Below are 22,188 nucleotides of genomic sequence, written 5' to 3'. Positions count from 1 at the left end.
GTTCTGTTGCATCAACATTGTTAGGCAAACTGCAAGAACAGGATCAGGAAGATAAAGCCCTGAGGTTGTCTCAAGTTTCCCAGGAATTTGTGTGAATTAAATGATCTTATCTTATGAAAATGTAAGGATTGCAATTTGTAGGAAAAACTGGAAAACTGGTGATAGCAGATAGCAAACAGACACATTACAGGTTCATTTCAGGAAGGATGAGTGATGACCATCTGGGAGATGGCAAGAAAATTGGGGCCTGAAGGGTTGTCATTCATATTTGTACATACCATTTAGTTCAGCATATTTAAAGAGTTTCTTTTTTCAACTATTGCATTATTTCTCCATGAGGCTTTGGATTTTTTCTGTAAGTGTTTTATTTTCAATGGAACTAAATTTCCCTAATTTTAAATTGATACTGCTGTTTGGCAGAGGTCAAAGTATTGATATTGTAATTACAATAGGATGGCTGTTGCAAAGAAGAATGTGACCTGAGTGCTTAATTTTGAACTCAGTAAGATTTGGATCCTTGAAGTTACAGTATGCAGATTCTTTAAATGATCATTTGTCCTATTGCCATGAGTATGGCACACATTATATTGTCCTATAACAGGAAGCTGTTCAAAATATTGGATATTAAAGAGGGTTTCAATTTCCATTCTGTGCAAGGACTCTAAAATTTTGAACAGCTGTCCAAGATTATGATTCATCAGAGATAACTAAAACTAATTGTTTAAATTTGAGTTTAAATTTGAAATACAAGACACTGTTCATTTTGCCAAAAACTCTACTTGGTTCTTTGTTGCTGTTTCGCTGTTTCTATTTCTGTGAAAGGAGACCTCATAAACTTTTCTTTTTTTTTCTTTTTGTTTTGTTTTTGAAATGGAGTCTGGCTCTATTGCCCAGGCTGGAGTGCAGTGGCACAATCTCCTCTCACTACAGCCTCCGCCTCCCAGGTTCAAGCCATTCTCCCTGCCACGGCCTCCCGAGTAGCTGGCATCAGAGGCACCCACCACCATGCCCAGCTAATTTTTGTATTTTTAGTAGAGATGGGGTTTCACCATGTTGGACAGGCTGGTCTCAAACTCCTGACTTCAGGTGATCTGCCTGCCTTGGCCTCCCAAAGTTCTGGGATTACAGGTGTGAGCCACTGTGCCCAGTCAGAAACTTTTCTTTCTTGGCATCACATGTGGCAGTCCATAATGGCGCAACCTAAGAGTTACTGGAAGAATGATTTTTCTCAGTAAGAGCAACTCATTGAGAGTTAAAGAATCAGACTTGACAGTATCATAGCTGTGTGCCATTTCACACTAAAATATAAAAATTACAGTGAAAAACTTAAGAAACATAAAAGTATTTTTATTTTTATTTATTTATTTATTTTGAGATGGAGTCTCACTCTGTCGCCCAGGCTGGAGTGCAGGGGCGGGATCTCTGCTCACTGAAAGCTCCGCCTCCTGGGTTCACGCCATTCTCCTGCCTCAGCCTCCCGAGTAGCTGGGACTACAGGTGCCCACCACCACACCCGGCTTGTTTTTTTTTTGTATTTTTAGTAGAGACAGGGTTTCACCATGTTAGCCAGGATGGTCTCGATCTCCTGACCTCGTGATCCACGCACCTCAGCCTCCCAAAGTGCTGGTAGTACAGGCGTGAGCCACCACGCCTGGCCAAGGTATTTTTAAATCACTCACTTTTTAAAGAAGTTTCTAATACTCCTCTAGGTGTTAGATTTTACTGAGTTCCAAGAAACTCCTTAGATATATGAATTGTTTAAAAACAGGTGTTTATCCACTTAGTAGAGAGTGGTTGCCTATCTTTGCTAACGTTATTTCTTTGCTCTATAGGCGTCTAAATACTTTAAACAAATGTGCGGTGATGAAGCTAGAAATTAGTCCTCATCGGAAACGAGTGAGTATACAAATTGTATAATAGAATGAGGGGGAAGGGGCAAACAAAAAAGTGAATGATGTGTTTTGTAATAGCTTTTGTTTCTCAAAGTCTTAGTTTCTCGTTCCGTAAGCATCTACATCTTGAATGGTATCATCTAGACTCAATAGCCTTATGTAGTTGAAGTCAATAGTTGCAACTAGCCCATTACATTATTTTATATATTATTTTTGACCTGATCACATCAGCTATGATTTTGCCTAACTCAATGTCTGTTACATAATAAAGGGATCATGCTTAAGGAATCTCAGTGGATTTTTGCATTGGTTATAGAGGAAATAAAGCTTATTTCCAACTCTTCTGTCTTCCCAAATATAACAATAACTGTGCTTCAAAGCTGTAGAGGTGAAAGTGAAGGCCGATTTGTGCCATATTGAAGAATAATAAGAGATTTGGAGGGAGGAAAGGAATTGGAGGAGGAAGAGGAGAAGGCAGGAAATCCCACACAGTTTAGTCAAATGGTGGTACCGAACCAAATTGGATGGTATTTTCTTCTGCACGTGAGTTGTGAAGACTTGTTATGAGATCTTACAAGAAGAGGTGGGTGTAGTACTGGGAGTAAGTGTCACAAATTAGAGTAAACAGGAATGAGTCTGGTCAAAGAACATATTTCTGACTTCCGGGTACAAATTTGAATTATGCCAGAGTCCCTGAGCTGCAAAAAGTTGCCTTCTTGGGGAGTCAAAGCTTTTAAACAAATGAACTGGAACCTCAGCACCCACTGAGCTGTGCAGAAGAGCCCTAGAAGCCAGCGCTCCATGCTTTCCACTCATTGTCCTGTGAAACTTGGGCCATGGGATATTTTCCACACCAGTGGAAAAGACATGTATCATACTGAATTGTGCCCTTTGATTCCTGCCGAAAAGGCCCAGATGCAATAGTCCGTGTGACAGCATATCCCTGAGTCCTATACATAAATCGGGCATAACCAGCAAAGATGTTCCTTAGTGTTTATGAATACCACAAGCTGTCAGAGCTGGGTATTTGTGAAACCTTGTTCAATTGGCTGGAGCATGACTGAGGTTGAAACTTCACAGGTCAGCTGTGGCCTGAGCACTAGCCCTCATGTCTGGTGGGGGAGGTGAAGAAAAGGTACTGGTAAGAGTCTCCAAAGCCCTGGTAGTGGACTGAAGCTGCGTGATGACCCACCTTGATCCAGGGCCCCTTTATTCCAGTGGGAGACCTTATAAATTTTCAGTGTCTAGAGATTTGAGTTGCCACTCTTCTTAGTGTTTGAAAACTACCTTTTTAATTGCAAGAGGGAATATAAACATACACCAACAAAAGACCGCACAACGGAAGGCAGCCCAGAGGCAGTCCTGCTCATTGCTCACTTCAGTTCAGAATATTTTGCATGCCTGGAATTTTCACCATCTCGGAGGTTTCCTCTGTGAGCAATTAAGGAACAGCCTGTAGATCTCAGAGTTTCCATAAAATAGTTCTTATTTAAACTTGCAGCATTTGGTCAGGTACTCCTCTGTTAAATTCTTTAAATACATCTTTGTTATTTAAAAAACAAAACAAAACAAAACACTGGGCACTGTGGCTCATGCCTGTAATCCCAACACTTTGGGAGGCCCATGTGGGAGGATCGCTTGAGGCCAGGAGTTTGAGACCAGCCTAGGCCAACATAGTAAGACTCCTGCTCTCTACAAAAAAAATTTTAAAAAGAAAAAGAATGTGTAAATGGGGCTGGGCACAGTAGCTCATCCCTGTCACTGCAGCACTCTGGGAGGCAGAGGTGGGAGGATCATTTGAGGTCAGCAGTTCAGAACCAACCTGGGCAATACAGCAAGACCCCATCTCTACCAAAAAAAAAAAAAAAAATAGCTGGACATGTTGGCACTTGCCTGTAATCCCAGCTACTAGGGAGGCTGAAGTGGGAGGATCACTTGAGCCCTAGAATTTGAGCCTGCAGTAAGCTGTGATCATGCCACTGTACTCCAGCCTGGACAACAGAGTGAGACCCTATTTCTTAAAAAACAAAAACAAAAAAAAAAAACCTTTAAAATTCAAATTATAAAGTACAAGGGGAGAATTGACACTACTGGCATATTATGAGCAGCCTCCTGCTCATGCCCTGCTCCCTGCTGGCTGCCAGCCCCGGTGTGTGAATGGCTCCTTTCTGTCTTTGCAGAGTGACGATTCAGACGAGGATGAGCCTTGTGCCATCAGTGGCAAATGGACTTTCCAAAGGGACAGCAAGAGATGGTCCCGGCTTGAAGAGTTTGATGTCTTTTCTCCAAAACAAGACCCAGTCCCTGGGTCCCCAGACGACTCCCACCCGCAGGACGGCGCCAGCCCCGGAGGCACGCTGATGGACCGCGGCGAGCGCCAGGAGGTGTCTTCCGTCCGCAGCCTCAGCAGCACTGGCAGCCTCGCCAGCCACGCGCCCCCCAGCGAGGATGCTGCCACCCCCCGGACTAACTCCGTCATCAGCGTTTGCTCCTCCAGCAACTTGGCAGGCAATGACGACTCTTTCGGCAGCCTGCCGTCTCCCAAGGAACTGTCCAGCTTCAGCTTCAGCATGAAAGGCCACGAAAAAACTGCCAAGTCCAAGACGCGCAGTCTGCTGAAACGGATGGAGAGCCTGAAGCTCAAAGGCTCCCACCACAGCAAGCACAAAGCGCCTTCAAAGCTGGGGTTGATCATCAGCGGGCCCATCCTGCAAGAGGGGGTGGATGAGGAGAAGCTGAAGCAGCTCAACTGCGTGGAGATCTCCGCCCTCAACGGCAACCGCATCAACGTCCCCATGGTACGAAAGAGGAGCGTTTCCAACTCCACGCAGACCAGCAGCAGCAGCAGCCAGTCGGAGACCAGCAGCGCGGTCAGCACGCCCAGCCCTGTTACCAGGACCCGGAGCCTCAGTGCCTGCAACAAGCGGGTGGGCATGTACTTAGAGGGCTTCGATCCTTTCAATCAGTCAACATTTAACAACGTGATGGAGCAGAACTTTAAGAACCGCGAGAGCTACCCAGAGGACACGGTGTTCTACATCCCTGAAGATCACAAGCCTGGCACTTTCCCCAAAGCTCTCACCAATGGCAGTTTCTCCCCCTCGGGGAATAACGGCTCTGTGAACTGGAGGACGGGAAGCTTCCACGGCCCTGGCCACATCAGCCTCAGGAGGGAAAACAGCAGCGACAACCCCAAGGAACTGAAGAGGCGCAATTCTTCCAGCTCCATGAGCAGCCGCCTGAGCATCTATGACAACGTGCCGGGCTCCATCCTCTACTCCAGTTCAGGGGACCTGGCAGATCTGGAGAATGAGGACATCTTCCCCGAGCTGGACGACATCCTGTACCACGTGAAGGGGATGCAGCGGATAGTCAATCAGTGGTCGGAGAAGTTTTCTGATGAGGGAGATTCGGACTCAGCCCTGGACTCGGTCTCTCCCTGCCCATCCTCTCCAAAACAGATACACCTGGATGTGGACAACGACCGAACCACACCCAGCGACCTGGACAGCACAGGCAACTCCCTGAATGAACCGGAAGAGCCCTCTGACATCCCGGAAAGGAGGGATTCTGGGGTTGGGGCTTCCCTAACCAGGTCCAACAGGTAACAGTTTTTCTCCTCTCTCCAGGTGTGAGGCACGGGGGTCAGAAAGAGATTGCCTGTGCTTGTTCTGTAGGAGAAAATGGGATTAAGTCTGGCATTCTTAGCCATGTCCATTCCTAAGGAAGGTGTCAGACCAGGAAGCACCAAAATTCAAAAAATGGATGTGATTGAATGGGTATGGAGTTCCGGTTGGGGAAGATGAAAAAAGTTCTGGAGATGGTTGATAGAGATGGTCACACAATGAGAATGAACTTGGTGCCACTCAACTGCACACTTAAAAATGGTGAAAACGGTACACTTTATATTGTGTATATTTTCCCATAATGAGGATTAAAGCATGGAATAGAAATCAAGTCCTCTCAGTTCCTAAGATAAGATGCCAGCAAGCAGCCCATTGCTAATGTTGCTTCTATCTATTAAAAAGCCTTTGGGCCAGGCACAGTGGCTCACTGTAATCCAATACTTTGGGAGGCCAAGGTGGGAGGATCACTTGAGGCCAAGAGTTTGAGACCAGGCTGGGCACCATAGGTAGATTCCGTCTCCACAAAAAATAAAAAAATGAGCCAGACATGGTGGCACAGGCCTGCAGTCCTGGCTACTCAGGAGGCTGAGGCAGGAGGATCACTTGAGCCCAGGAGTTCAAGGCTGCAGTGAGCTCTGATGGCACCACTGCCTGGGCAACAGAGCAAGAAAAAAATCAAATAAAATCAAATAAAAAGCCTTTACACTCACTTTTCTCTCCACTTCTCCCGCAGGCACCGACTGAGATGGCACAGTTTCCAGAGCTCACATCGGCCAAGCCTCAACTCTGTATCACTACAGATTAACTGCCAGTCTGTGGCCCAGATGAACCTGCTGCAGAAATACTCACTCCTAAAGCTAACAGCCCTGCTGGAGAAATACACACCTTCTAACAAGCATGGTTTTAGCTGGTAAGAGTTTAAATGATCAGTCAACTGTCCTTGAAAGATATTTTTGGGGCCGGGCGCGGTTGTTCACGCCTGTAATCCCAGCACTTTGGGAGGCTGAGGTGTGCGGATCATGAGGTCAGGATATCGAGACCATCCTGGCTAACACAGTAAAACCCCAACTCTACTAAAAATACAAAAAATCAGCCAGGTGTGGTGGCGGGCACCTGTAATCCCAGCTACTCGGGAGGCTGAGGCAGGAGAATGGTGTGAACCCGGGAGGCGGAGCTTTCAGTGAGCCGAGATCGCGCCACTGCACTCCAGCCTGGGCAACAGAGCGAGACTGTGTCTCAAAAAAAAAGATATTTTTGGTCAGCTCCTTGAGGTTGTCCCCACAGTAAAAATATGACACTAATCACTCTCTCTGCATTTTGTTTTGTTTTGTTTTGTTTTTTGGTTTTTTGGTTTTTTTTTTTTTGTTTTTGAGACAGGGTCTTGCTCTGTCACCTAGGCTGGAGTGCAGTGCAGTGGTGCAATCTTGGCTCACTGCCACCTTGACTTCCTGGGCTCAAGCGATTCTCCCACTTCAGGCTCCAGAGTGGCTGGACTCCCGAGTAGGTGGTCCTACAGTCGCTCTCCACCACACCTGGCTAGTTTTTTGTTTTTTGTTTCTTGTTTTGTTTTGTTTTCTTCTGTTTTGTAGAGATGCAGTTTCACCATGTTAACTAGGCTGGTCTCGAATTCCTGGGCTCAAGAGATCCACCCACCTTGGCCTCCCAAGTTGCTGGAATTACAGGTGTAAGCTGCCACGCCAGCCACTCTCTATATTCTTGAGGCCACATTTGATATTGTTGAAGCCAGTGGAGTCTTAGGAAATTATCAGCGTGGGTTAGTTGATTAAGTTTTCAGCTCTCTGAGTGACAGATTGCCAATTGATGGAGAGAGAATGTATTACTCTTGCATCATATGGTATAGGCACCTTCTTTCCAATATTAGGAATAATCCACTATAAGTAAATATATGCACAGTATCAGATCATGTTTTTGGACGGAAGAAAAGAAAAACATTAAGATTTAATGAGACTGTCTTTGAAATTCTTGATTTACAGTACCTGGTCTTATAACCCTATTCATGCCTTTTTGTAGAAATCATTTTGGGCCGGGTGTGGTGGCTCATGCCTATAATACCAGCATTTTGGGATTCTGAGGCAGGTGGATCACATGAGGCCAGGAGTTTGAGACCAGCCTGGCCAACATGGTGAAACCCCATCTCTACTAAAATACAAAAATTAGCTGGGCATGGTGGCACTCAGGAAGTCGAGACATGAGAATCCCTTGAACCCAGGAGGTGGAGGTGGCAGTGAGCCCCAAGATAAGGCTACTGTACTCCATCCTGGGCGACAGAGTAAGACTCTGTCTCAAAAAAAAAGAAAAAAAGAAAAAATCATTTTGGACGCAATGCAAATATTTGTAGCATCATTAAAAAATCTACCTGTGCTAAAGAATTCAGGTTACTTTTTTTCTAGCAAAGACTCTCAAACAGTGAATAATTATTTTAAGGAATTCACTACTCTAACATATTATAGACGCAAATGTAGAGATGAAATGCATTGTACAAATTGTTTATACTTACTTTGAAAAATATAGCTCCTTAGTGTATAGAATGTGAGGGGTAGGCTATAAGGCTAGATGAGTCATCTAGCCTAATCTGGGTACATCTTAATTTTTCTGCTGTCAGTGCAAAGCAGAGAAATGTTTCTAGATTGACGTCTCAGGGCATTTTTCAGTGTCAGCTGGGAATCCTTAAGTCTTTTCAGTAATCTGAGTGTTCATTATCCAGTTGCACAACTACTGTATTTGATAAAAATAGAGAAGCCACCCATTTTATTAGTAGCACACTGTAGCAAACCCAAGTTACTTGAGAAAGTCGGCGAAGTAAGGAAACTGTTCTGTCTTCAGCTCCTCCTCTCCTTAGGACTCATAGTGGGTTTAACTTCAGCATCAAAGCACCTCCTGTTCAAAGGCTGTTATTATGTGAGCCTTGCTAAATACAGAAGTTGTTTGTTCTGAATGACAGAAATAAGTATTGACCGGTTTATCCTCACATGCTTCAGATTCTCGGTGGGGATCGTAATGTGTTCTTTTCACATTCCGCCGTCGGGCTTTTCTCCCCCGACAAAGCGAGCATTATGCACACTTATAGCCGTGATACCATATACTTAACTGTATGGAAATACAAACTTAACTCTGCTCTTTCGTTTTACCTTTCCTGGAGCTATAAACAGTAACATGCCATGGCCGCTGGTGAGCATTCAAAAAGCAAAACGGTCTGTCTTTTCTGGAGTTCCTCTGTGCTTAGAGTAATATTTTCCCTGCTGGCTATTTAAAACTGCATGTTTTAGATTCTCATTTCTGAGTTGCCCACCCCCATCCCACCAAAACCTCAAGAATCTGAAAGTCCATAATACTTCTTGAGTTCTGGTGAGCGTTTCCAGTGACTCAAAACTAACTGTAAAAACCTCACATGGTGGGATCTGTGGAGCAGGGAGGAATCCTACACAAGGTTCTTTTCCTGTTTGGCCTTGCCCTTTCGGGTCCTGTTCAGAGAGGTCATTTGGAGAGCTGGAATTTCTGCTTGACAGCCTGAAATGCATGACATGGGTTTCCTGCTGTTGCATATACTGCTGGGGTGGACCTGGTTTCAGGACACCAGAGAGCCTGGGGTCGACTCACAAAACCCCCATTGTTCCTTTTCCATCTTCCTTTAGAAACCTAAAAATGTAATGTTCTGCGGGTCATCAGCAGGAGAATTTATTTTGACTTCAGGTCATTCACTGTTGAGCTCTGGAGTTGGCTGTCATTGTGTTAGGCTCTCATTGCTGTTTTCCCATCCTGTATTACGTGCATCTTTTGACCCTAAATGCTTTGGATCTCATCAAGAACTCAGAAGTGATTCTTATCCTTTTGTCAAGACAAAAGAGACCTTGTTTTTCACACTCTATCAGAAGCACCTCATTAGGATATTATACGTTGTTTTCTGCTTGTTCCTTCCTATACCGCCCTTCTATGAGGAAATCCATCAGCTTCCTTAAGACTGTAGACTCCAATTCTCCAGGTTCAAGGTGGAAGGACACTCCCAACTGAGGAAATGAGACTGAACCTCACAACCCCAGCTCTTAGAAGATCTAGAACAGCCTGTCCAGGAGAACTGTCTGGAGGATAGGAACATTCTTTATCTGCACAAGCCAATACAGTAGGTACTGAGCACAAAAGGCGAAGGAGCACCTGAAGTGTGGCCAGAGCCACTGGGGAACTGAACTTGTCATTTTGTTTAATTTAAATTTAAGTAGCCACCATATTAGCACAGATCTGGAGCCCACAGGGTTTACCTGCAGAAGTGGACAAGTGTAGACAGACAAGCGAACACCATCTCTGTGTTCTTTAACAGGGCCATGCCCAAGTTCATGAAGAGGATCAAGGTTCCAGACTACAAGGACCGGAGTGTGTTCGGGGTCCCACTGACGGTCAACGTGCAGCGCACAGGACAGCCGTTGCCTCAGAGCATCCAGCAGGCCATGCGATACCTCCGGAACCATTGTTTGGATCAGGTGAGAGTGCTGCCTGCGGGTCCGCACACTCAGGGGAGCTCGGATTACGTGCAGCTTCTTCTAGTTGTGGGGAGCTCGGATTACGTGCAGCTTCTTCTAGTTGTGCGTCCATGTGAATGTACCCCACACTTAGTGTTGCTCTTCCGACAGGTTGGGCTCTTCAGAAAATCGGGGGTCAAGTCCCGGATTCAGGCTCTGCGCCAGATGAATGAAGGTGCCATAGACTGTGTCAACTACGAAGGACAGTCTGCTTATGACGTGGCAGACATGCTGAAGCAGTATTTTCGAGATCTTCCTGAGCCACTAATGACGAACAAACTCTCGGAAACCTTTCTACAGATCTACCAATGTGAGTGTCCTTTGATCTTAAGATTGTTGGCGTCGGGGAAAAATAGGACCCACTGAAGCTTGTAGCTTCCTTAATAGCATTCTTTTTTTTTGAGATGGAGTCTCGCTCTGTCACCCAGACTGGAGTGCAGTGGCGTGACCTCGGCTCACTGCAACCTCTGCCTGCCAGGTTCAAGCAATTCTCCCACCTCAGCCTCCCAAGTAGCTGGGACTACAGGTGGGCGCCACTGCATCTGGCTAATTTTTGTATTTTTAGTAGAGACGGGGTTTCACCATGTGGGCCAGAAAGGTCTCGAATTCCTGACCTCAAGTGATCCTCCCACCTCGGCCTCCCAAAGTGCTAGGATTACAGGTGTGAGCCACCATGCCTGGCCTTGATAGCGTTCTTTTGACAAGAGGGTCTGCATGGTGACCTCTTGGAAACCCATGTCATCACTTTCTTCCTTGCCTCCTTGTTTGTGGAACAGGTTTCTGTATAGTTACTGAATGATGCGAAAATAAATTTCCCAGTCTCTAATGACTGATGCAACTGTATGTTTTTACCAGCAGATCCAAGTTAGGCTTTCATTCGTTTCTAGAACAGTGTTATCTGAGCACTCAGATAAAGATCAGGTACCAAGATCTCTTTCTCTCTCCACCTTGTCTACAGAAATTTCAGTTGCTTCACCTCCCTCTTGCTGGGCTGTTGGATTTAAAATTTCACAGGTCTGTGTGTTTTATCTTGCTGTAAAATGAATACATCATCTTTTTCTGTGATTCATCTCAGTTTCTGCCAGAAATACTTGGGAAAACAATACCCATGCCCTTCTTACTTTTATGTAAAGCTTAAAGAAAACAGTTGTCTAAATTAATGATCAAGATCAGGATTATGGCTTTTACAGCCTTGTGTTTTTCTTGGCTCAGTGTGGTATCACAGCAATGTAATTTAAAAGCAGCCTCTCTTAGCGCTCGAATTGTCTCTAGGACTGGCACAGTGGACTTCATTTTATGAGAAATGGAGCTGGTCTGGATTATTTCATTAGTTGTTTCATCCTTTCATATTTTATAAAAACACAGGTCACATTTTCCTTGCCAAGGTATTTGTTATGTATTGTAACCATGGAGCTGTTTAATCAGTTTGTCCTATGGAGCTACATTTGAGTGACTTGATTTTTCCACCACACGCTCTTTTAAAGAGTTGTCTGTTCAAGGAGACCTGAAGATTGGGATCAGCATTTTCTACATGTAGATTGTTTATGGGTTTATTTGCATTTTTATGTATTTGCATATTCATATGCATTTTTATAACAGCCTCTCAAGCATGCTTTCTAAAAACTTAAGATATTACTAATTCAATGTATTCTATGTATTAATTAAACTGAATATTTTCAGTTCAGAACTGAATGTTTTTAGCGGCTTACTTTTCCCATTTCAAGAATGAACAAATCAGTTAAACTCATGAAAATCTCCAGAGATACTGAACATTTTGTATTCAAGGCTGAGAGATCTCCGTTCTTACGTTCTTGTACATATTTCAGATAAGATTTTTCGTCGACACTAAACAAAAGTGTATAGTGTTTTCAGTAATTGAGATTGGTAAATTAGAGATTTTTTTTTTCTCATGCTTCTTTTAGAAAAAACTGTTCTGTCAACTAAAAGAACAGGCATCCTCTAGAGCCGAACTCTGAGGTGGATTTAAGAGTGTTTGGGTATCGTGGGTGTTTAAAATTTTTTTCACTCCTTCACGAGGCAGGAAATACTTGAGGGTAGTGACGCCAGTGGCAATTCATAACTTTTACCGTATTAACCTCTAGTACAGTTTCTACAAGTGCTTGTTCAGTACTGGGCTGAGGTATTTGATGCCGATATTTGCTTTGGGACATTTCCTTGCAATATCCATGCAAATTCACCAAGCTGATGGGGAAAATGCTGGTGTCGTGCAGATGTACCCAAGGACCAGCGCCTGCAGGCCATCAAGGCTGCCATCATGCTGCTGCCTGACGAGAACCGGGAGGTTCTGCAGACCCTGCTTTATTTCTTGAGCGATGTCACAGCAGCCGTAAAAGAAAACCAGATGACCCCAACCAACCTGGCCGTGTGCTTAGCGCCTTCCCTCTTCCATCTCAACACCCTGAAGAGAGAGAATTCCTCTCCCAGGTACGGGCTGCATGGGAGGTGCGTACACAGAGGGGGCAGCCTGCATTCTTCTAGGACTCTCTGTATTTGTGGTTTTGTGGGAGTCTTTCCCGAAACAAGGAGGAAAGTTAGACCACTGTATTAGTCCATTCTCACACTGCTAATAAAGACATGCCTGAGACTGGTCTATTGGTGTCCATGAGAAAACAGTCTCACGGGACTTACCCCCCACAGACTAAATCCATCCAACTGATCCTTTTCCTCAGCTCTAAAGGAACTTGAAAAGTATTTCTTAGCTAGAGGCCTGGGGTCTAGTTATGCTAGTGAAGGTTAGGTTGCTTTTGAAAGTCGTACAGTGTTTAAATGTATGTTTCAATAGTTCTTTCTGAGATGGAGTCTCGCTCTGTCGCCTAGGCTGGAGTGCAGTGGTGCAGTCTCAGCTCACTGCAACCTCTGCCTCCCAAGTTCAAGCCATTCTCCTGCCTCAGCCTCCTGAGTAGCCGGCACTACAGGCATGTGCTACCATGCCTGGCTAATTTTTGTATTTTTAGTAAAGACGGGGTTTCACCATGTTGGCCAGGCTGGTCTTGAGCTCCTGACTTCATGATCCACCTGCCTCAGCCTCCAAAAGTGCTGGGATTACGGCATGAGCCACTGTGCCTGGCCACATTTAAATAATTCTTAAAGTTGACTGGGGCAATCCAACTGTAATGGGATACAGAACTAGAAATGAGTAGAGGAGAGAGATCAAATAAGATGAAGACAAAAGCTCAAGGAAACAATGGACTTAGCCCTCACCTGTGGGAGGGGGCCTGTGTATTCAGGCAGGTAAAGACAGTGACACCGTTTACTCCAACTCCCAGGCACTCCTTTCCCACACTTCTCAGAAGCTGCTCCCCTACCATGCAAACACAGCCCCTCCAAGCTGCCCTGTTCCCAATAGGAAGCTATTTAATAAAATGGTTTTAATCACCTTGATTTCATCAAAAGCATATCTCTTTAATGTTTTTTGTGTGTTGTTGACAAAACTCTGAGATACTCTGGTGAGCAAAGTAAAAACACTCTTAATGAATTTAACAGTAAACAGGTTCCAGTGAAAAAATTTTTTTCTCTTTTCTTTGGGTTTCCTGGAATAATACCTGCATGAAAAATATAGAAATATTTGAACTGTTCCCCTCCTGTATTTCTTCTATCTAGGGTAATGCAAAGAAAACAAAGTTTGGGCAAACCAGATCAGAAAGATTTGAATGAAAACCTAGCTGCCACTCAAGGGCTGGCCCATATGATCGCCGAGTGCAAGAAGCTTTTCCAGGTAAGGAATTGAGAAGCTTGGCTCCTTTATTAAGGATAATGTGAATAGGTACGAAGTCTTAGGCTTGATACTTGTTCATGTCTTACCTGAAGACCTTTTCCACAGCTGGAGATGGTATAAATAGCCGAGAATGTCTTATTTACATATATTATAATGTATCAGCTAGAGTTAATTATGCTTAATGAAATTGTCCCTTTAGTTAGAAAGGAAAAGCAGCCAGGCGTTGTGGCTCACGCCTGTAATTCTAACACTTTGGGAGACTGAGGCTGGTGGATCACGTGAGCTCGGTAGTTCAAGACCAACCTAGGCAACATGATGAGACCTCATCTCTACAAAAAAAAATTTTAAAATGAGCCGGGCATGGTGGTGTGCACCTGTAGTCTCAGCTACTTGGGAGGCTGAGATGGGAGAATCACCTGAGCCCAGGGAGATGGAGGTTGCAGTGAGCCAAGATTCTGCCGTTGCACTCCAGGCTAGGTAACAGAATGAGACTCTGCCTCAAAAAAAAAAAAAGAAAAAAGAAAAAGGCAAAGAAAAAAAAGGCAACCAATTATCTGGAATTAAACTTCTGTATCCACTTCTGTATCTGAAAAACCTGCTTTGATCAATGTAATTCACTCCCCCTACTCTAACTTTCCAAAGAAGACCTTACATGGGAATAAGATTTCAGATACATTTATGGAGGTGATCTATTCATATCCTCATGGTACCACGTGAGGTCAGCATTATAGCCCACCTCTGGCAGAAAGATGCCTGCGCTGCTTTAAGGACCAGGCCACTGTTCCTGCCCAGCCTTTTCCACTGATGGGCGTTGAGATTGAGTACAGGTGGACTCACCTCCTTTCTGTCTGTCATGTTCCGCACAGGTTCCCGAGGAAATGAGCCGATGTCGTAATTCCTATACTGAACAAGAGCTGAAGCCCCTCACTCTGGAGGCACTCGGGCACCTGGGAAATGATGACTCAGCTGACTACCAACACTTCCTCCAGGACTGTGTGGATGGCCTGTTTAAAGAAGTCAAAGAGAAGTTTAAAGGCTGGGTCAGCTACTCCACTTCGGAGCAGGCTGAGCTGTCCTATAAGAAGGTAAGGCTAGTTCGGTCTAGGCGTCGAGGCTTGGGTCCATCAGAGATAACATGCTTTTGCCAACTAATCTCTCTGGGGATCTGTAGCCCACACCCTCTCTTGTAGAGCTGGGCACCCGGGTGAGTCAGATCCCCCTGGTGAGAGTGGAAACCGGGCAAAGGAAGAGTAATTTTCATCCCATGTAACACTTGGGAGAGGATTTCAACTATTTCTAATGAAGTCCTTTGGCTCTACAGAATCACACTAGACTTCCCTGGAATGTTTTGCTAATGGCATTGAGCTGTGGAACATCCTATGACACGCTTCGATTTTTCCATAATTTGGTCAGAAACACTTTGCACTCTTCTCTGTTCTTACTGTTCTCTTGGCCCTTTAATGAGCAGGGATCCTTAGGGGGAAATTAATTCCAGTTAGGACTAGTAAACCTCTTGAGGGCAGAGGCATCTCGTAAGGCTCGGCAGGACAGGTCCATCGGAAGTATATGTTGATGCTGCCTCTACCATCTTGAAAATACATAAACAATGGGAGTAGGCTGGGTGGCCTTGCAAGCTTTGGAAATGAGTGCAATTGATTGATTTTTTATTTTTTATTTTTTTTTTTTTGAGATGGAGTCTTGCTCTGTCGCCCAAGCTGGAGTGCAGTGGCGCCATACCAGCTCACTGCAACCTCTGCCTCCCGGGTTCAAGCGATTCTCCTGCCTCAGCCTCCCAAGTAGCTGGGACTGCAGGCGCCCGCCACCATGCCTGGCTAATTTTTGTATTTTTAGTAGAAAAGATGGGGTTTCACCATATTGGCCAGGCTGGTCTCGAACTCCTGACCTTGTGATCTGCCCATCTTCGCCTCCCAAAGTGCTGGGATTATAGGCGTGAACCACCACGCCCGGCCAGTGACTGATATTTCTTTATTGCATGCACCCTGATACAGGTCCCAGAAAAACAAAACAAATGTCATAATTTGTTTTGTTTTGTTTTGTTTTGAAATGGAGTTTCATTCTTATCACCCAGGCTGGAGTGCAGTGGTGTGATCTCGGCTCACTGCAAAATCCGCCTCCTAGGTTCAAGTGATTCTCCTTTCTCAGCCTCCCGAGTACTTGCACTTACAGGTGCCTGCCACCACGCCTGGCCAATTTTTGTATTTATAGTAGAGACAGGGTTACACCATGTTAACCAGGCCGGTCTTGAACTCCTGACCTCAGATGATCCATCCGCCTCAGCCTCCCAAAGTGCTGGGATTATAGAAATAAGCCACAGCGCCCAGTCCAAATGTCATAATTTTGACCAGAGTTGACAACAGCTTTTGTTCACTTTCTGGCTTGCTCTTAAAGCCTAGGGATAGCAGCCTATTTAAGTCATAGATTTATTAGCCCTCCAATATTTATATATTGATTATATTGTTTATATGATTTATATAATCAATTAACATTGATTATATGTGACTAAAATTGTTAGTCTAACTAACAATTTGACTTCAAAAACTAGGTGTGTACGGATTGCCTTGGCACTGAGAAATATATCCTCTTTCCAGGTGAGCGAAGGACCCCCTCTGAGGCTTTGGAGGTCAACCATTGAAGTCCCTGCTGTGCCAGAGGAAATCTTAAAGCGCCTACTTAAAGAACAGCACCTCTGGGATGTAGACCTGTTGGATTCAAAAGTGATTGAAATTCTGGACAGCCAAACTGAAATTTACCAGTATGTCCAAAACAGTATGGCACCTCATCCTGCTCGAGACTATGTTGTTTTAAGGTGAGCACTTCCAAATTGTTTTTTTGTGACAAGGATGACTCCATATATGAACCAAGCCTATATGTCACTGATCTTACAAGATGGTATAATTATTTAAAGTAGAGGCCAGGCATATGATGGCTCACACCTGTAATCCCAGCACTTTGGGAGGCCAAGACAGGAGGATCACTTGAGGCCAGGAGTTCAAGACCAGCCCGGGCAATATAGCAAGACCCTATCTCCGCAAAAAATTTTTAAAAATTAGCTAGATGTTGTGGTGCATGCCTGTAGTCTTAGCTACTCGGGAGGCTGAGGCAGGAGGATCTCTTGAGTCAGGAATTTGAGGCTGCAGTGAGCTGTGAGTATGCCACTGTACTGCAGCCTGGGCAACAGAGCAAGACTTTGTTTCTAAATAAACAGAACAAAACATATGCCTCCAGAAAAGTAGTGAACACCTTCAAATGTGGAAAACAGATCTACATGTATTCTAGCAATGTGTTCCTCACTGAGAATGGCTTGAACTCCTTGGTAACTGAGCTCGGAAAGAGAGGCGCCTTCCAATGAATATGCTCATTGGTAGCAGATTTTTGCCCCTTTTAGGATAGATTTTCTTGTCAGAAACAGCTAGTGAATGAATAAGCCAGGAAATAACATTTGAGTCCCAAGGGAGATGTGGTGAAGGCTGATTTATGTGTAATTCATAAATTCTCTTGGGATATTACTGAAAGAAGAATTCCAAAAATCTTTGAGGAAATGTCATGTTGGAAGTCCAGACCTTTTCAGACAGCCAGTGCTCCTTTAGGTGTCTGTGTTCCAAGACATTTGTGAAATAGAAAAAATGGTTTTAAGCTACACTTCAAATTGGCTCTTTTTTCAAAGAGGAGACTGTCTGAGCATATAAACCCTCTGTAACAACGACTCTGTACAGAGTTCCTCATTCGGGAATCCTTGTATAGTGTCTTCGTGCATATAATACTAATACTGCTCTAACAGAATGTCACAGACCGGGCGATTTATAATGAACAGATATTTATTTGGCTCTTGGTTCTAAAGGCTGGGAAGTCCAAGATCAAGGAGTTGCATCCGGTTGTTTGTTTGTTTGTTTGATTTGGGGACATGGTTTCATTCTGTCACCCATGCTAGGGTGCAGTGGCAAGCTCATGGCTCACTGAAGCCTTCACCTCCCAGGCTCAAGCAATCCTCCCCCCTCAGCCTCCCCAGTAGTTGGTACTACAGGCATGTGCCACCATGCCTGGCTAACTTGTTGATTGTTTCTGGTGGTGACATGGTTTCACCATATTGTCCAGGCTGGTCTCAAACTCCTGGGCTCAAGCGATCCTCCTACCTCAACCTCCCAAAGTGCCAGGATTTCAGGCATGAACCACCATGCCCAGCCTAGTGAGGGTCTTCTTACTGTGTCCTCCCATAGTGGAAGGGCAAAGAGAGGGCAAGGGAGAGCAAAAGAGAAAATGTGCAGCTTTAAGCCATTTTTATTTATATATTTATTTATTTTGAGATAGAGGGTCTCACTTTGTTGCCCAAGTTTGAGTACAGTGGCATGATTACAGCTTAAGCAATCCTACCATCTCAGACCCCCAAGTAGCTGGGATTACAGGGGCACACCACCATGCCTGGCTAATATTTTTTATTTTTAGTAGAGATGAGGTCTCACTATGTTGCCCAGGCTGGTCTTGAACTCCTGGTCTCAAGCAATCCTCCCTCCCCAGCTTCCCAAAGTGCTGGGATTAAAGGCGTGAGCCACGGAACCCAGCCTCAAGCTCTTATAATTGGCATTAATCCAGCTCCCATTAGGCCCCACCTCCCAACACTGTTGTATTGGGGATTCAGTTTCCAGCACATGCTTTTTGGGGAACACATGTACACCATAGCAAGTAGCTTAGAGGATGCCATTTATCTAGGCCTGGGTCACACAGCACAGCCACTGAGCCTGACCCGTCACCCCACTGCAAATAGTGAAGAGTGAAGCATGATTTTAAACTTGGCTTCTATGAAATTGCATCATTTCCGCCTCTGGTTTTGTCTCTACAGAACCTGGAGGACTAATTTACCCAAAGGAGCGTGTGCCCTTTTACTAACCTCCGTGGATCACGATCGGGCTCCTGTGGTGGGTGTGAGGGTTAATGTACTCTTGTCCAGGTATTTGATTGAACCCTGTGGGCCAGGAAAATCCAAACTCACCTACATGTGCAGAGCTGACTTAAGGTATGTTCTGATTCCGATTTTTTTTATATGGTGAGGGTCACGAAGGAAATTCAGACTTTTTGTCTAATGCAAAGAATGCCTTAAATGAACACATCATTGTTTCCTGGTGACTTCATGAAGAGTGGTGTTTATACAGTAGCATTTCATGTTTGTTGGTCTTCCAGCGACCACTTCCTAATTTGGATCCCTTAGAAAATGTAGTTCTAAAGCAAAGCAAATACGGTAGCTTGGCCATGAATTCAAAGCCACAGGAAGTGATAGATTTTATGCATTTGAACTAGCAAACAGACGTTTCTCATTTTATTTCCATGCTTTCTAACTTAAATGATTCATCTGCTTTTCTTTCTTTTCTCTGATAGGGGCCACATGCCAGAGTGGTACACAAAATCTTTTGGACATTTGTGTGCAGCTGAAGTTGTAAAGATCCGGGATTCCTTCAGTAACCAGAACACTGAAACCAAAGACACCAAATCTAGGTGATCACTGAAGCAAAGCAGCCGCTTCCACCACCAGGGTGTTTGTTTCTAGAACCTTGGCCAGTCCTTGAAGAATGGGTTCTGTGTCTAATCCTCAAACAAAGAAAACTACATGCTGGAGTGTAGGAATTGACTATAGCAATTTGATACATTTTTAAAGCTGCTTCCTGTTTGTTGAGGGTCTGTATTCGTAGACCTTGACTGGAATATGTAAGACTGTGCAAAAAAAAATGTATTTGTATTCTTATTCAAATTGCTTCTGAGAAGCAAAACTCTTTAAATACATTATGGAAGATAATGAAGATACTTCATTCTCTCGTGATATCGGTGTATGCGTACCTGTGTCGCTTTATTTGCAGTGTGCTGAGGGACTGGTGTATCCACTGGAATAGCTGGTACTCTTTGACGTGTTTTCTCACCAAGATGAGCAAAGAAAGGTTTGCACAGAGGAGTGTGAATGTGTGTTTGTTGCTGGTTGAATGGCAATAGATGTCTAAGATGGATTCAGTGTCTGGCACACTGAGACACCTCCAAGAAGGAGATTGATGCGTCAGGTTCAGTTTAACCTGGAATATCTGACTACCCATGAATCCACCCAGAAAGGGGGCCCAACACCCTTGTCTGTTTATGCTTTGTTGTTTTTTTTCCAAGTGACTAAGCATATTCCTTCTCCACCAACCTCTTTTGTACTTTGATTGTAATAGATTGGCTCTGACACCCATTTCAAATGCAGTTTCTTTTTAGACCTGATTGCAAGTAGTGATGTAGTTTTAACCAGTATGGATTAGTTCAGGGATGAACTGCTCCCTCTGACCTTACTGGCTCTGATCCACAGGGTTTTGTTTTGTTTAAGTTGAGATGTAAAAACTGAACGTGATAACACTTACTCTTAAATCAAGCATCAAAACGTTTTCCCTGTTAGAATTCTTTGCATTTTTGTGTTTGTAACAGAAACGCTTTAAGACACTATGTTTGGGAATGTAGGAAACTGTGTGGCCCAAGGAAATCCCTGTAAATTTAACCCACCTACGAAAGGCTTTTTCCCCCGCCTTTGGTTGTTAACGGCATTCCCGAAAGCCACATGTGTTTATTAATTGGGTTTGTTCTTATCAATAGGTTTTCTGGTTTTATGACTTTTTGTCTTATTTTATTTTTCCTACATTTCTTTCTTTTTTTTCCTTTAGAATGCCCTTGAAATATATTTAAGTGGTAATGAAAAATAGGAATCATAGTAAAAAACAACAAGAAAACCAACTCAAACCAGTGAAGTTTTTTAGAAGGGTGGTCTTTATTCAGGTTTTACTGTAATGGTAAGGATTGACTCAAGAGACAGTATTAGTAAATTTATTTTGTATGGATCAAAAGTGAATAATGTATGAATGAGAGTTGTAAGAAGGATTTTTATGTTGTTATAATGTAGTTACCATTTTCAGTGTTATTTCAAAGGTTCTTTGAAGAATTTCGGGGCAGGGGGTCAGATTAGAGTTTTAAAATTTGAGTATTTTGGATATCAGTGTTCCTCATGAAGATATACTTGGATATTCAATTTTGATGGCTTCCAGATTTGTAAGATTGTATGTTGTATATACCATTCTATTAAGAAACATGTCCACTGTGCTTTCAAACATAGATAAAGCATGATAAAGATTATTATTTAAGATATACTTGTATTTATACCTCAGATATTCTTTTGGGTTTTGTACCTCAAGGCTTTTTTCTCCTTATTGTAAATACACTTTACGTGAATACAGTCTAAGTGAAGAAAATAAATAAAAGGAAGAGGTTTATAACTTGCTCTATATCTGTACAGAATATAATCAATAAGTGCACTATTAAATGTTTAAAGTAAGGGAAAAGTCTGGGCTGCCTCCCTTAATATTGCATCTCACTCCCACCCTTAAAACCACACATTGCAAAGCATAGCATTTTAGCATCAGCTACAATCAAAAGAGTGATTTGCTGAAGGAAAAATCGGACTGCAAATCATTCCAAGGCCAAACTGCAACTGAGCCACCCACTCCCAGCAGGAAACCCTGGTGAAGGTTCAGGAAGCACGGAGATTCTCTCCAAACAAAGGGCCAGTTAGGAAACGACGCTGAGAGGATGACAAGAACATGCAACAGCAGAAAGATGCTCGCAAGCAGAGTGAGGCTCGCCGACGAATGCCACAAAAGGTCTCTTTCCCACTATTTAATTTGACAAGAGAAAAATTTGAAGGATATGAACATTTTCAAGAACTCTGCTGAGGTCGATTAGAGCGCCATCACAACTTATTTGTGTGACTAATTGTCTAGATTGTAAGCTCTTTGAGGGCAGGGCTCGTCTCCTACACATCTTTATAATCCCCTGCAGCAGCTTTCAGTATTTTGTACTTGTAGGCACCTAATAAATTTATTATTTGCTAAACTGAACTGATTGGATTAGCTTGTTATTGCAAAGGGAAGAGCATCTAGGATCCCGATCATCTTAAAGCCTCCTTTTCATTCATTGCTGATTTTCAGATGACAGAGACTGGAAATTGTCCAACTTCATGGGATCTTAAGTTTTAAACTGAAAAAGACAAATAATTTAACCTGATGGAGACTTAAATTTAAACTGATGAAGGTGACATAGATTATATAGATACTATGGCTACTGATTTTAAACAGGTTGTGATGGCATTTTAACAAATCACATGTCTCACAATGTGATGTCTATCTTTTCAGAAGAGGTTGTATTTCAACAAATACTTACTTTGGGCATAGAAAAAGGTCGGGGGTGGGGGGACTTTAACCTTATCATAATTTGTTTTGTGGTTTGTTTGTTTTTGAGACAGCGTCTCACTCTGTTGCCCAGGCTGGAGTGCAGTGGTATGATCAAGGCTCACTGCAGCCTTGACCTCTTCGGCTCAAGCAATC

At 43.7% G+C, this 22,188-nt stretch overlaps 1 protein-coding gene across 1 annotated transcript in view; it reads left to right on the top strand.

The window, feature by feature from the left end:
• Positions 1–21,702, top strand: part of DLC1 (DLC1 Rho GTPase activating protein) — a 424,170-nt gene extending 402,468 nt beyond the window's left edge. The window contains 11 exon segments of the mRNA XM_031669361.1: positions 1,833–1,896; positions 4,073–5,496; positions 6,252–6,428; positions 9,852–10,011; positions 10,162–10,360; positions 12,282–12,495; positions 13,672–13,786; positions 14,653–14,871; positions 16,396–16,613; positions 18,642–18,815; positions 19,175–21,702. Of these exon segments, the coding sequence (XP_031525221.1) occupies positions 1,833–1,896; positions 4,073–5,496; positions 6,252–6,428; positions 9,852–10,011; positions 10,162–10,360; positions 12,282–12,495; positions 13,672–13,786; positions 14,653–14,871; positions 16,396–16,613; positions 18,642–18,815; positions 19,175–19,295 (3,085 nt within the window). The 3' untranslated portion in view covers positions 19,296–21,702.
• Positions 21,703–22,188: the final 486 nt, after the last annotated feature.

The sequence above is a fragment of the Papio anubis genome, chromosome 8, assembly GCF_008728515.1.
Source record: "Papio anubis isolate 15944 chromosome 8, Panubis1.0, whole genome shotgun sequence".
NCBI lineage: Eukaryota > Metazoa > Chordata > Mammalia > Primates > Cercopithecidae > Papio > Papio anubis.
The sequence above is the reverse complement of the archived record's forward strand: the minus strand, read 5'-3'. Positions and strand labels throughout refer to the sequence as shown.